Genomic DNA, 13,934 nt, shown 5'->3' with positions numbered 1-13,934 from the left:
ATACCAAAGATCAATATGTCGTACCTAATTGTTGTATTATTTTCATAAAATTAATCTAGTCAAATATTGCTTTTAAAATAGGTACCTATCTATACTTCAATTCGTAGGTTAAACAGTTAAATTCTAGTTATTAAATAAAATAACTTTGAAAATTAATAATACCAAAGATCAATATGTCGTACCTAATTGTTGTATTATTTTCATAAAATTAATCTAGTCAAATATTGCTTTTGAAATAGGTACCTATCTATACTTCAATTCGTAGGTTAAACAGTTAAATTCTAGTTATTAAATAAAATAAGTCAGAAGTCTTAGATGATTACCTAATATCCTAGGTGTCTAATATGGCACAGAAATCTACAAAACTAGGATAAAATTTTCAATAAATCAACATTAATAAATTGTTGTGATCGTTTCAATCAATAGGTATACCTATGTAGTAAGTTTTAAAAAGTACACAATGTTGAGTGTGTTGAAGTAAGGTACCAAATCAGGAAATACCTACGTGAATGTACTTCTTTTACTGAAGGTTCGAGAAAATTAGACCTATCTAACAATAAATTTAAACGTAAATTAGGTGATTATTCAAATAAAATGGACGCAACAACTACAATCTCACAGGAAGCCAAATATTACGAATTACAAAGAGTTTTGAGTTGTGTCTCCAACATTTAAACTTAAATAATCTAGACGAGATCAAAAACTAGAACTCTACTCAGAGATGACTCCTGAAAATGGTGGCGTCCACAACTGGTCGGCCCACCAGACATCTACTAAAATGCAGACAAGATCCATTGTTAGACAATGCTGTAGGTACTCGAAATAAAACTAGATCACAGAGGTGCAGGAGGGTGGGGTCAATCCTCACCATGTTGATACCCGTTCCTGTTCAGGGGTTCCTTTTCCGGGACATCGTTGGGTCGGCGCCTCTTGAAGAAGCCCCACTGAAAATGACAAGGGAATGAGAAATTAATTAGCTTAGGAATGTACAGATCAGTTAAATAGTACTACTCGTATCAATACTACTAAAGACTCGTTCCCACTTGTCGTGAGTTTCATCCAATTTTTCCCGAATGTCTTGTAGACAACGTACCGTAATTTAGTGAGAGTCTTCCCACTACACAAGACATTGTCAGTCTCATTTATTAGATTGTGCAATATATGTAGATACCTACTTCCATCTCTCGAGGAAAAAAGAACTAGGTGAATATTCTATTGATCTGTTCGATTATCTTCCAGTCTTACCTTGTACAACAGGTAGACTAGCAGCATGAGGATGATGGCTCCGGCCACGGCAGACAGGACAACCACCCAGAGTGGTACCATACCGGGGGGCACGCCCGTCTCCCTGGGGATAACCTTGGTGAAGATCTCATGTGTCTTGATGGTCGCCTGATCTGGAGTGCCAATGTGGGGGATTTTTGTCACCCGAGCCACCAAAAGAGAAGATAGGGAGACCTCTTTGTTCGGAGCAATCTGCAAAAGAGTAAATGATAGAGTGCAATCGTGTGTTGTTAGCTTTTCCCGGTCCCTCTCAAGAGACAAAATTCTCGAGTCTATCCACTTACCTTCCGGATGGTGGGGATCCAAACGCGTGATCTGAAAGCTACCCAAGCTTCCTGGTCTTTCTGGAGAGCACCCACATTGCATTTGATCTTGATACACTTGGTGGGTCCACATGCACGCCCGTCTCCCTGGGGATAACCTTGGTGAAGATCTCATGTGTCTTGATGGTCGCCTGATCTGGAGTGCCAATGTGGGGGATTTTAGTCACCCGAGCTACCAAAAGAGAAGATAGGGAGACCTCTTTGTTCGGAGCGATCTGCAAAAGAGTAAATGATAGAGTGTTAAACGCTTTCTTGCAGTCCATGACTGTTTCCTGAAACCGGGAACCTACATATTTAGCATGACCTTCAGCCTAACTCCATATAGAAAAAGCGCAATCTGAGGCAGGTGTAGGGGCTAGACAGTAGACAGCCCTAAAGGATGCGTTAAGCTTCTACGAATCTAGCCTGACCTTGTAGCCACAATAAGGCAGCGGTCACAGCACCTTGAATGCACATACACAAAAAGCCCACTCCGAGGCTAAGGTGTAGGGGGGAAAACAGTCCCAGAGGATGAGTTAAGCTACGTTGAATGTACCCGTCATCATGAATATGCTGAAGTTGAGAAACGTTGCACGTGGTTGGTATCCGGATGGGTGACCATTTGGGCAATCGCGTGTTTAGTGACAGACACAGAAGCGAATACAATAGTCCGTCCCTTATACCTTTTTATTACTATTGTAATAATAAAGGAAGGACGGACTAAAAAGAGCCCTTAAAGGGCCCTCTAAAGTAGCCAAGCCCAAATTTTAAACGCAAAAACGTAATTATTACTGAAGAAAACTTGTGTAGAATATGAACCTATGAACCAAGTGCCTACTGAAACGGGACTAACTACCGACTTCGTCTTCCAGCGCCTATCCGTTAACCAATGTTGGCAATCTTGACTTTGTTGGCTCCTGCTTGAACTACCGACTTACCCTTCCACAATGAGATCCGTTTCCACCCAGATGGGCACTGTTAACTCCTGAATGTTATCGGATACAGTTGTAGCCACCTCAGGGTTGGTACTGTTGACTGACATCCAGAATTCATATCGAGGCTTCAGAGTTTCCTAAAAAAGAACGGTAAGGTTACAGTTGCAGTGATCTAATGATGCAGTAAGAAAACATGATACAGTAAGCCACGTTGGAGCCCTATTATTGACTTGTTCAAGTCTGACTTGAAATTATTTAGAGCCTTTGTTAGGGCTTTATTTATTCAGTGGCAGGATTCTCACTTCTGTAAGCTCTTCCAACCTACCACCGGTTTTTTGTATTCTCCGGAACCTTCCGGATGGTGGGGATCCAAACGCGTGATCTGAAAGCTACCCAAGCTTCCTGGTCTTTCTGGAGAGCACCCACATTGCATTTGACCTTGATACACTTGGTGGGTCCACACATTCTCCGTATTTCTGCAACAAGTGTATGAAAAAGTTACGAGCATACGGGAAAATTAAGTAACAAGTTTCTAACTCACGTAGATTTCCCTACAGAAGTATGAAACACGTTACCTGGAAGGATGGCTGCAGGAGGACTTTGAAATGAACAAACTTCTTGCTCGGCAGCGGATTCCCAATGTCACAGTGCAGAGTGTTGTTGTTCAAATACGAGGGAGCCGAACACAGGATCGGGATATCTCGGTCTCCTTCGTCGTAGCGCTCGATGTTGACGTAGTTGAGGCCCAGGGGAACGCCCATCTCGTAGGAGGTCTCGAATGAGTCCTCGCCTTCGTTTTTGACGAGCACGTCCACCTCCATCCGCTCCCCGGAGCCGAGAATGTACCGGTTGACGTTCCTGGAAATAATAGGGAAATGGAGGGATAAAATATTAGGCAATAGCAGGGGTGAAATATTGGGAAACATCGGAGATTTTATAATGGATGGATGTTCTGATAAAATACTGGGAAATGCCGGTATAAAATGTTGGGGAAAGAGAGGGAATATGAATACCACGAATAAATTCAGTGAATAAACTCAGTGTTCCATGGATAACCTAAGTCAAGAAACGTTGTGACTGATATCTGGTACCTACATCATGTGTTTCTAGCCATTTTCGTGTTTCGGTACTAGGTACCTACTTGGGAGGAGTTGTGAGGTCAGCCTGTAGGAAAGAAAAGAAGAAGGAAAAAGGAAGCTCTTTCTCAAGATATAGGTAAGTTGTACAAAGAAACAATTGTATTACTCACGGGACACTGGTGAGTCTCAGGTCCGGAATGCACACGTTGTCTTTGCCGCAGTTCTTCTGAATGCTGACCGAATCCCTGGCAAATGGGCTAATTCACTCCCTTCACCCAAAAAACCAAGGGGACATGTCATGGAACATTTTATACAATAACGAAATGTCTACGTACCAATGTTAACATCCAGGTTGATACCGGTGGCTTTCTCTCCTGCCTGGGCCCACGCCGCGTTCGCCTCGGCCGAAAGAGAACTGCCTCCATATCTCGCCCCTCCAGCACTGCCAGCAGCAAACTAACGAAATGTCTACGTACCAATGTTAACATCCAGGTTGATACCGGTGGCTTTCTCTCCTGCCTGGGCCCACGCCGCGTTCGCCTCGGACGAAAGAGAACTGCCTCCATATCTCGCCCCTCCAGCACTGCCAGCAGCAAATCTCGAGTCTCCTGCAGAATATCCGCTGTCAATCGTTGCAAAACCGGCACCACTACGACTGGCTCCAGCAGAATAGCCAACATTGCCACCTCCTGAGGATGAATAGCCAACATTGCTACCAGCAGAAGCTGAATAGCCAACATTGCTACCACCAGAAGCTGAATATCCACTTCCACTCGAGTAGCCACCAGCGTTTCCTCCTTGATGGTACGTCGAATCCACTTCCGGGACATTCCCTATGGTTCCGTACTGGATGACGTGATCTTCAATAACGTTGGTTCGGATGGACTCGTTACCTTCCGTTCTGGTTGCGGATCCTTGGTTGGATGCAGCAGCTAGGTCTGCCACGCTGGTCTCGTAGGCGATCTTACCGCCCGCGTTCTGTTGAACGTTGGTCACACCTGAAAATGGTCAGAGGTGAGAGTAATATGTTAGTAATCTTTTACCGGCAATATGAGATCGGAGTTATCGATATCACTGAGTTCCACAGTCATCCATCCAGATAATAAGGAAACAGATGGACATCTCTGACCTAATAGTCAATTCCTGACAATAGCTAACAAGTAGTATAAGCACTCCTGAAATTTTAAAGGCGACACTGGGTAATTAGCCTATACAGTTCTGCCACGCTGGTCTCGTAGGCGATCTTACCGCCCGCGTTCTGTTGAACGTTGGTCACACCTGAAAATGGTCAGAGGTGAGAGTAATAGTTATCGGAGTTATCGATATCACTAAGTTATCGTCGACATCGATATAAGACCTTGTTTAGACTGCGGGAGTAAAGGGACTTTTCAGTCTCATTCTGGCAGGATAAACAAGGTATATTCTAAAATTCTAAGTTCCACAGTCATTCATCCAGATAATAAGGAAACAGATGGACATCTCTGACCTAATAGTCAATTCCTGACAATAGCTAACAAGTAGTATAAGCACTCCTGAAATTTTAAAGGCGACACTGGGTAATTAGCCTATACAGTTGCAGTGACCTGAAGATAGATCTTGCTTTGTAGTCCTCCAGGCCTGTCGGCCCTTTTCAGTTCTTGCCATGTTGATGATATCAAAATGTGGCCCCTGCTACAAAATCCTCTACACTCTTTACAGTAATTAAAAATATTTTATCTTGAATTCTTCACCACAGATAAACAACACTATACAGTTGCAGTGACCTGAAGATAGATCTTGCTTTGTAGTCCTCCAGGCCTGTCGGCCCTTTTCAGTTCTTGCCATGTTGATGATGTCAAAATGTGGCCCCTGCTACAAAATCCTCTACACTCTTTACAGTAATTAAAAATATTTTATCTTCAATTCTTCACCACAGATAAACAACAACATACCTCCAAAGCCAGTGCCAGTGGCCCCAGCCGCAAATTGTTTGCCTTGTGCTCCGCTATATTGGACTCCACTGGTGGCGGCGTAAGCTTTCCCTTCCTTCTTCTTCCCTCCAGAGCTTTTCTGGCTGGATGAGAAGGATGAGGATTTCTCTTCCACGTAGGTGACACCTTTGTCTTCTCTGGAGGAGGTGGACATGGTATGTGAGGCGGTTACCAGATATCAGTCACAACGTTTCTTGACTTAGGTTATCCATGGAACACTGAGTTTATTCACTGAATTTATTCGTGGTATTCATATTTCCTCTCTTTCCCCAACATTTTATACCGGCATTTCCCAGTATTTTATCAGAAGATCCATCCATTATAATATCTCCGATGTTTCCCAATATTTCATCCCTGCTATTGCCTAATATTTTATCCCTCCATTTCCCTATTATTTCCAGGAACGTCAACCGGTACATTCTCGGCTCCGGGGAGCGGATGGAAGTGGACGTGCTCGTCAAAAACGAAGGCGAGGACTCATTCGAGACCTCCTACGAGATGGGCGTTCCCCTAGGCCTCAACTACGTCAACATCGAGCGCTACGATGAAGGAGACCGAGATATCCCGATCCTGTGTTCGGCTCCGTCGTATTTGAACAACAACACGCTGCACTGTGACATTGGGAATCCGCTACCGAGCAAGAAGTTTGTTCATTTCAAAGTCCTCCTGCAGCCATCCTTCCAGGTAACGTGTTTCATACTTCTGTAAGACTACCAATCTCAGTGGTGCAGTGGTTAGCGCGGTGGACTTCGGATCTGGAGGTTGGCGGTTCGAGTCCAAGTCAAGTCATAAAATTTAGCGTAGTGCACGAAGCAGGAACGACATTTGTGACAAGCATTTATGCTTAACACAATTAAAATTCCTTTTACTTCTGTAAACTGACAATCAGGTAGACCTGACAGGTATGGCTGAAAAAGTCCGCCTGTCAGGTGTACCTGATAGCCTTAAAAATGTCACGTTTAAATAATTTTGGAAGATGCCGATGTATAGTCTAGGCATGCGAGTCCTTAAAAAATGTGGACAATTTAGGTACAAATTCAGGTATACACCCAATTAGTGAGAATCCTGCCACTGAATAAATAAAGCCCTAACAAAGGCTCTAAATAATTTCAAGTCAGACTTGAACAAGTCAATAATAGGGCTCCAACGTTGCTTACTGTATCATGTTTTCTTACTGCATCATTAGATCACTGCAACTGTAACCTTACCGTTCTTTTGTAGGAAACTCTGAAGCCTCGTTATGAATTCTGGATGTCAGTTAACAGTACCAACCCTGAGGTGACTACAACTGTATCCGATAACATACAGGAGTTAACAGTGCCCATCTGGGTGGAAACGGATCTCATTGTGGAAGGGTAAGTCGGTAGTTCAAAGCAGCAGCAACAGCGTCATGATTGCCGGAATGATTGCCAACATTGGTTAACGGATAGGCACTGGAAGACGAAGTCGATAGTTAGTCCCGTCAGAGTAGGCACTTGGTTCATAGGTCCCTTCTGAGTATAAGTCTTCTATGTTTGCGTTCACGGCATGTCTTTTTTTCCTCGGACTAAATTGACCGGACTTTTTCTCTTTAGATTTGGGACTTGATTGGACCTTTCGGGACCCCGCAAAGGCCTTTTTTAGTGGGGGTTTTCAGTGATCTACTACTATTCTGGAAGAAAAAACATACAATACATATTTAACTAACTTTTACCATTTCGTCGTTATAATATTGGGAAAAAAATATGTACAAAATTTCCCATGTAGGTACCTGTTTCAAACTTTCAAATAGGTAAATTTAGATAGGTCCTTGGAAAAATGTCCCTTTTTCGACTAAATTTATCTGTGTTTCCCCTCCAGATCCTCACATCCTACTGACCTTCATTACAACTCGAGTCTGTACGAGGCCGAAACCATCACAGAAGAAGGCCAGGCGGGGCCTCAACTCGTACACATCTACAACATTCGTAACAAGGGCCCATCTGATATCATACAGGCCGAGGCTTATTTCCTGTGGCCCTCATACACTGTAGAAGGTAAGGCCGGAATAAAGCTAGAATAGTCAATAGAATATACCATGTTTATCCTTCTGGGAGAGGACTGAAAGGTCCCTTTGCCCCCGCAGTCTAACCAAGGTCTTATACAGAGTGTTGCAGAAAAAACGAGCCACTCGAAATATCTCGAGAATGGATATGAATTTCGAAAAACTCTGGAACACGTGTCTCATTATATTCAAGGGGAAACATTTTCCCTGTTTTTAATTTTTGCAAGAAAATGAGGGGCGGCCCCAGAGGGAGTTATTGTATAATACTGATGTTTATTATTTTTCTCCTTCGCAGGTGATCACTTGTTGTACCTTCTGGAACAGCCAGAGACCAGTGGCGCCATCCAGTGTGAAGTCATCGAGAATGTCAACGAAAAGAAACTCAAGGTAAATCTTAAGGTGTGGACACACCTTGCCTAAAGCTAAAAGCACAGTGCACTTGGATTTTCAGCCCGTTTGTAACCAGTGTCCTCCAACATGGAGCTGTCTTGTTCTGCTTCAAAAATAAACACAAACAACCAAACGGTTCCGAACATAATAAATTTTTCCCCAGCCCCAAGCCTAGTTAGCTTAGAGGGTAGCACGTCTGCCTTGTAAGCGCTAGGCCGCTAGGTCGCGGATTCGAACAAGATAACCTTCTATATAAGAACAAGATTACTAATATAACCCTATCTGTAACATCTTCCACAGCTGGACAAGAAGAAATCCTACTTGGAAACAGCCGGAGTGATTGGAGTGCAGAGTGGCCTTTCCGCCTCACATACCATGTCCACCGTGCTTTTACAGAACTGAGTACCCTTGATAAGAAGCAAGGTCTGGTTGATAACATTCTTGCCTTCATCCGATAGGAAAAACATTCGTGGGGACTTGGGCTTCTTGGAATCCAGCAGAATTTGAACGTTGAGTTCTGAAATACAAAATCGTAAAAGTTGGAGGTTTGTTCTATTGTGTGTAGCACATTGCATACTTGAAATAGTTTCCAGGCATTCATACAAATTATTACATTGTTTCACACTTTTGAATGATATAGGCTTTTTGGGTTTTTGAAATGAATAAAATTAGTCATTGACGCATGACGCTCAATGTTTTAGTACTAAGTTTCCAACAGATCACTGAAGTTAAGAAACGCCGTGCGAGGTTGATAAAGGGATCATTTGGTCACATCATGATACAGATTTTTCCTGGCAAATAGACTTCTTCCCATTTAGGTATTCTTATTAATTTATTATTATTTATTTCTAGATATTTAGAAAAGTTCTTACCAGTCTGGGGATCGACTCCAACCCCGTTATATTCGAGACAAGCAGTAAGTGTCAGACACGTGACCTTAGAGTAGTCCTTGAGAGTACAATTCTTCTCCTCCAGGAATATCTGCTTGGAGTCCGAGGAGAAACTTAGGCTGGACTTCACCTTGACTACAGGACGAGATCTGAATAGAATAGAATGGAATAGAATAAAATTAGAATAAAATGAAATAAAATTATTGTTGGCTCTTGGGTTACGAATGTTGTAGATGTGTACGAGTTGAGGCCCCGCCTGGCCTTCTTCTGTGATGGTTTCGGCCTCGTACAGACTCGAGTTGTAATGAAGGTCAGTAGGATGTGAGGATCTGGAGGGGGAAAATCAGATGAATTTATTGGAAATTTTTGCCTACCAACCTGAATTAAACTATTCGAAAGTTTGAAACAGGTAGGTACATATTTTTGCCTGATTTTAATAACGAGAGAAGAGAGTCTTCAAGATGGATTTTTCTCTCTCCAGACTAGTGCTTCAAGGGTCTCTAGAACCCAATCAAACAAGCTGGGCCCGTCCCTCCGGGAATTATTTAGCCCGTAGTTTATTCGATCAGTACCTACATACCTACCTAATTTGTTTAATATTCAGTTTATTATTCCCAGTGGCGTAGCGTGTATGTATGGCGTGTATGGCGGCCATACAACTCAAAAGCTCACTCTAATGCCCATAAATATTAATGGCATGTAATGTGATGGGACTTGGTAGACCTGTGCATGAGCCCTACACGCCCTACACTTGAATTTAGACCACGCTACGCCACTGCCTGAAGCTTAGGTGTATGGGCAAACCGCCCCAAAAGATTGGTTAAGCTTACGTAATATGAATCTACTAAAGGGTTTACCTTAGGACGAAAGCGGTGTTGGATTCATACGCCCCAATGACAAGATCAGGATATTGATTCTCATCTAAATCAACTCCTCCGGCCAGTGAGAAACCAAATGTGGTAAGTGATCCTGTGAACCAAAGTCAGATATTCAGTATTAGTGAGAAGTAATTCGTTATTTTCTTTAGAGAGTCAAGACATGAAGGATCTTAAAGTACCTACCGTAAAATTCAGTGAATAGGATCATGGGGGTACTTAAATATTTTATTTATTTACACTCTAAGCAGCAAGGCCATGTGTAGGTAGGTAAGTACCTTAGTATAAAGGCGCTATAAAGGCCAGCCTTTCGTATGCGTCGGAAAGACCAAATTACCGAAATTGATCTCCAGAGCGTAGGTATATCTATCTGTATCTTTACTCTTGACAAATGGAGTGTGTCTAGAAGCATGTGATGTGTTCCAATCCACTAGACTCCGAGTAGTGAAAACTCCAAAGTACCAATATATTTCGTACCTTGTAGTCCAAAGTTAACTTCCTCGGCTGTAATAATTTGGGACGGGTTCTCTCTGGCACCAATAGGAGATCCGTGGTAGATGTAGACTACTCCTCTCTCATTAGGACCATCGTATGGAGCGGTAGACCTGTGCATGAGCCCTACACGCCCTACACTTGAATTTAGACCACGCTACGCCACTGCCTGAAGCTTAGGTGTATGGGCAAACCCCCCCAAAGATTGGTTAAGCTTACGTAATATGAATCTACTAAAGGGCTTACCTTAGGACGAAAGCGGTGTTGGATTCATACGCCCCAATGACAAGATCAGGATACTGATTCTCATCTAAATCAACTCCTCCAGCCAGTGAGAAACCAAAAGTGGTGAGTGATCCTGTGAACCAAATGCAGACAGTTAGTATTAGTAAGTGAGTCTTCTTTTTCTTCGCCTTTTGCCGTGTACAAACGGGGTCGGCGTTTTTCGTCAGCCTCTCAATCAACCCTGAATTGATTGCTTTGGGCTGACATTTGGTTTTAGCTATTGCAAAAAATTTATGAGTCGACGCCCTACCTAGATAGAGAATGATAAATTTTTAAGCGTCGGAAAGGCAAAAGTTTTTTTTAGCACCTTGTTTTTAATAAATTTCCTACAGTGTTGTTTTTTCCTTCCAAAATTTTATTTTCTTCAAATTACCAAGATTGATCTCCAGAGCGTAGGTTTCAAGATGATATCTATCACGGTTTTCTCAAAAAGTGCCTGCGTACCTTTACCCCACTGCGTACTTTTGCCCCACCCTACCCTATACCTATTTATCTTTACTCTTGATAAAAAATGGTGTGTTTCTTAAAGCATGTGATCCAATTCACTCCACTCTGAAGAGTCCAAAGTAATACCAATATAATTTCTACCTTGTAGTCCAAAGTTGACTTCCTCGGCCGTAATAATTTGGGACGGGTTCTCTCTGGCACCAATAGGAGATCCGTGGTAGATGTAGACTACTCCTCTCTCATTAGGACCATCGTATGGAGCACCCACAGCGAAATCTGAAATCAAATAGAGTGATCAAATGAAATCCGACTCACCTCTGTTGGTGAGTCAGCCAAATTCATACGTTTTAGGTGGAAAAAATACTTTTGTAACCGATGTTACATTAGTTCAAAGCACACTTTTTTTCACTATTTTACTCTTCTTGAGTATATCATTGAAATATTCTTACCTCCAAAGCCATCCTTGTTGATATCACCGAGGTTGCAGAGAGAGAGTCCAAATCTTGCCTTGGAGTTCTTTCCATCTCGGGTGTGAAGTCTGCGGAACTTGTAGGTCTGGAAATATAATAAGAAACCCACAAAAATGAGGAATGATAGATATAGAACATTTCACAGGTAGTACCTACTGAGGTACACTTTATTTTAAAATAAAAATAATGACAGCCAGCCTAGTTAGCTTGGTTGGTAGCACGTTTGCCTGGTAACCGCTAGGCAGCGGGTTTGATTCTCGCCCGGGGCGGATTTATCCTGAACAGATAATGTCCGTTCTCGGAACGGCTGGCTTTCTTCTATCCTGTCTTTTTTCTCTCTTCGATTTCGGGACGATGAGACCTTAGCAGTTACAGTTCCCTCTATCAAACCTCTTGGAAAAAAAACTTACCTCTTTCCCCTGGTACACCACATAGATCCTACCGGTCTCATAATGGCCGACATTATTGGTAGGGTTAGTGTACAGTGGCGCTCCTATAATCAAATCATCCGCTCCGTCTCCATCCACATCGGACGTGGTGACAGCGTATGCGAAATAAGCGCCTAGTTGCTCGCCGGTGATGTTCTGCAGGTTGGTCATGTTGGTCGTGTACAGCGCCACCTGGTGGAGAAGAGAGGAATTAGTTAATTTTAGAATCATTACATGCCTACCATCGGCATGGACAAAAAATTGCACGCGTATTAAGGTGTGTCCAAACATAGTCGACCGGCCGTCGATCTGCGAGGTGAATCTGTTTTAAAGGCAGTGTGGACGCTTCAGTTGACATCGACGAAGATCGGTCGACTATGTGTGGAAACACCTTTACGATTCCCTTCTGATGCTCTTGTGTTGACCAAGGAATAGGCAAATTGTGTCGATTCTCACCTATTTAATGAGGGGCCCGTCTGTTGTACTATCAAAGCCCGTCTCATCTGTTGAAAACTTTTGCCACTTTATCATTACCTTTAGCGACTTTATCCTTATTTTTGCCCAAAATAAGGACCTTAACTTATCTTTTGCCACTTCATCTTTGGCCACTTTATCCTTACCTTGCCCAGAAGTCTGGCACCACGGGGTATACCCACGGCTACGCCACTCTCCCCGGAGAAAAATCCAGAGGCCACTGAGTATCCCATGTAGGAGCCATCGTCCGTTGGAGGCCCTTCCTTCGTGGCCTTGAATTCGGGACGGTCATAGAGGTTCTGAGAGATCACTTGACCTGTGAATGACAGGGGGGTAAAGGTTAATATGGGTAAGTAAGGTGGACGTTGTGTTACATTGAAATGGGGGTGCTCTTTTAACGAAATTTCTGTGTGCAGAGTCCAGTTTGTAGGATTGGGTACTCCAACTTAGGTCACTTGGGAGACTGTGTTGAAGAAAGGTTTTTGTTTGTTGACAATTAAATGACGATGAGCTAACTGAAATTTTTCTACCTTACAGCAACTTCAAAAGTAAGGAACAATGAAATAACGGTCTGAAATTTTTGTAGTTAAGTAGGCATAAGCATTTCCTATTTCACTAAAAACCTTGGAAGGTTAACAGTGACATTAGGCCTGTTTTATTTCCGTGGCGTTCGCTAAGCGACCGGTTTGCATGATGGGGTTTTAAATTCTTCCATGCACCTACACTAACCTGCAGGTCTCTTCAGATAATTTACGACCGTTCAGCTTGGTGGGCGACTAACTGTGTTCATTATTCACAATGCCTACCTATTTCCTATTGCAGTACTGTGTATGTTTGATCTGTGCAGTTATGGTTGATCTATGCTTTGTATTTACAAGTAGGTGTATTCCTGGGAACTTTGCTAGATGCTTGGTAAAATTTTATCCTGGCAGAAGACACGTAAGAAATTTTAGGTATTCCCTAGTAAGAAGACTTGTTTTGATTAAATTTCAAAGTTCGTCTCCCAAAAAACGTTTAATTAAAAATCTTCCAATTCAATTTCACCTTGGATTTCAGATGAAATCATCCTACGAACATCCGAATAGGACCCGGCAAGTCTCTGAATCAAAGTGGGAGTCCATATTTTGGTTAATAATCAACCTACACTATCAAGATACGATAACTCATGCTAAAAGCTTAAATGAAGCTATAAAACTGACCCGTGTTCATTAGATCACTAGAAATAAAACGTTATTGATTCTCATGTTTTTGAATATCATCGTTTGAATATTTTTCCTGTCAATACACCTACAGCTGGTTGCAGTTTACAGCACAATATTTTAGCACTGTGGATTGAATGAGTGAGCTATTCTGTGCAATAAAATTAGATTAGGTGTAGGTACCTATTTCAGTATCTTTAAACCAATTTATAACTAAATGCGATTTATTTTTGGATTTCAGATGAAATCATCCTACGAACATCCGAATAGGACCCGGCAAGTCTCTGAATCAAAGTGGGAGTCCATATTTTGGTTAATATTCAACCTACGCTATCAAGATACAATAACTCATGCTAAAAGCTTAAATGAAGCTATAAAACTGACCCGTGTT

The 13,934-nt window shown here is 42.4% G+C and overlaps 1 protein-coding gene across 1 annotated transcript in view; it reads right to left on the bottom strand.

Moving 5' to 3' along the window:
* Positions 1-261: 261 nt before the first annotated feature.
* LOC103509230 (integrin alpha-PS2-like) overlaps positions 262-13,934 on the bottom strand; it is a 48,941-nt gene continuing 35,268 nt past the window's right edge. Inside the window, exons 9-27 of the mRNA XM_026823630.1 lie at positions 12,491-12,660; positions 11,853-12,062; positions 11,422-11,527; positions 11,114-11,248; positions 10,487-10,598; positions 8,856-9,022; positions 8,305-8,500; positions 7,429-7,531; positions 6,843-6,895; positions 5,532-5,707; positions 4,849-4,878; positions 4,073-4,598; positions 3,771-3,845; positions 3,097-3,379; positions 2,525-2,658; positions 1,864-1,879; positions 1,569-1,694; positions 1,246-1,476; positions 262-944 (exon numbers count right to left, since the gene is read on the bottom strand). Of these exons, the coding sequence (XP_026679431.1) occupies positions 858-944; positions 1,246-1,476; positions 1,569-1,694; positions 1,864-1,879; positions 2,525-2,658; positions 3,097-3,379; positions 3,771-3,845; positions 4,073-4,598; positions 4,849-4,878; positions 5,532-5,707; positions 6,843-6,895; positions 7,429-7,531; positions 8,305-8,500; positions 8,856-9,022; positions 10,487-10,598; positions 11,114-11,248; positions 11,422-11,527; positions 11,853-12,062; positions 12,491-12,660 (2,936 nt within the window). The 3' untranslated portion in view covers positions 262-857. The remainder of the gene's footprint in view (positions 945-1,245; positions 1,477-1,568; positions 1,695-1,863; positions 1,880-2,524; positions 2,659-3,096; positions 3,380-3,770; positions 3,846-4,072; positions 4,599-4,848; positions 4,879-5,531; positions 5,708-6,842; positions 6,896-7,428; positions 7,532-8,304; positions 8,501-8,855; positions 9,023-10,486; positions 10,599-11,113; positions 11,249-11,421; positions 11,528-11,852; positions 12,063-12,490; positions 12,661-13,934) is intronic.

The sequence above is a fragment of the Diaphorina citri genome, unplaced genomic scaffold (assembly GCF_000475195.1).
Source record: "Diaphorina citri unplaced genomic scaffold, Diaci psyllid genome assembly version 1.1 scaffold476, whole genome shotgun sequence".
NCBI classification, from domain to species: Eukaryota; Metazoa; Arthropoda; class Insecta; order Hemiptera; family Psyllidae; genus Diaphorina; species Diaphorina citri.
Note: the sequence above shows the minus strand (reverse complement) of the source record. Positions and strands in the feature narration are given on the sequence as shown.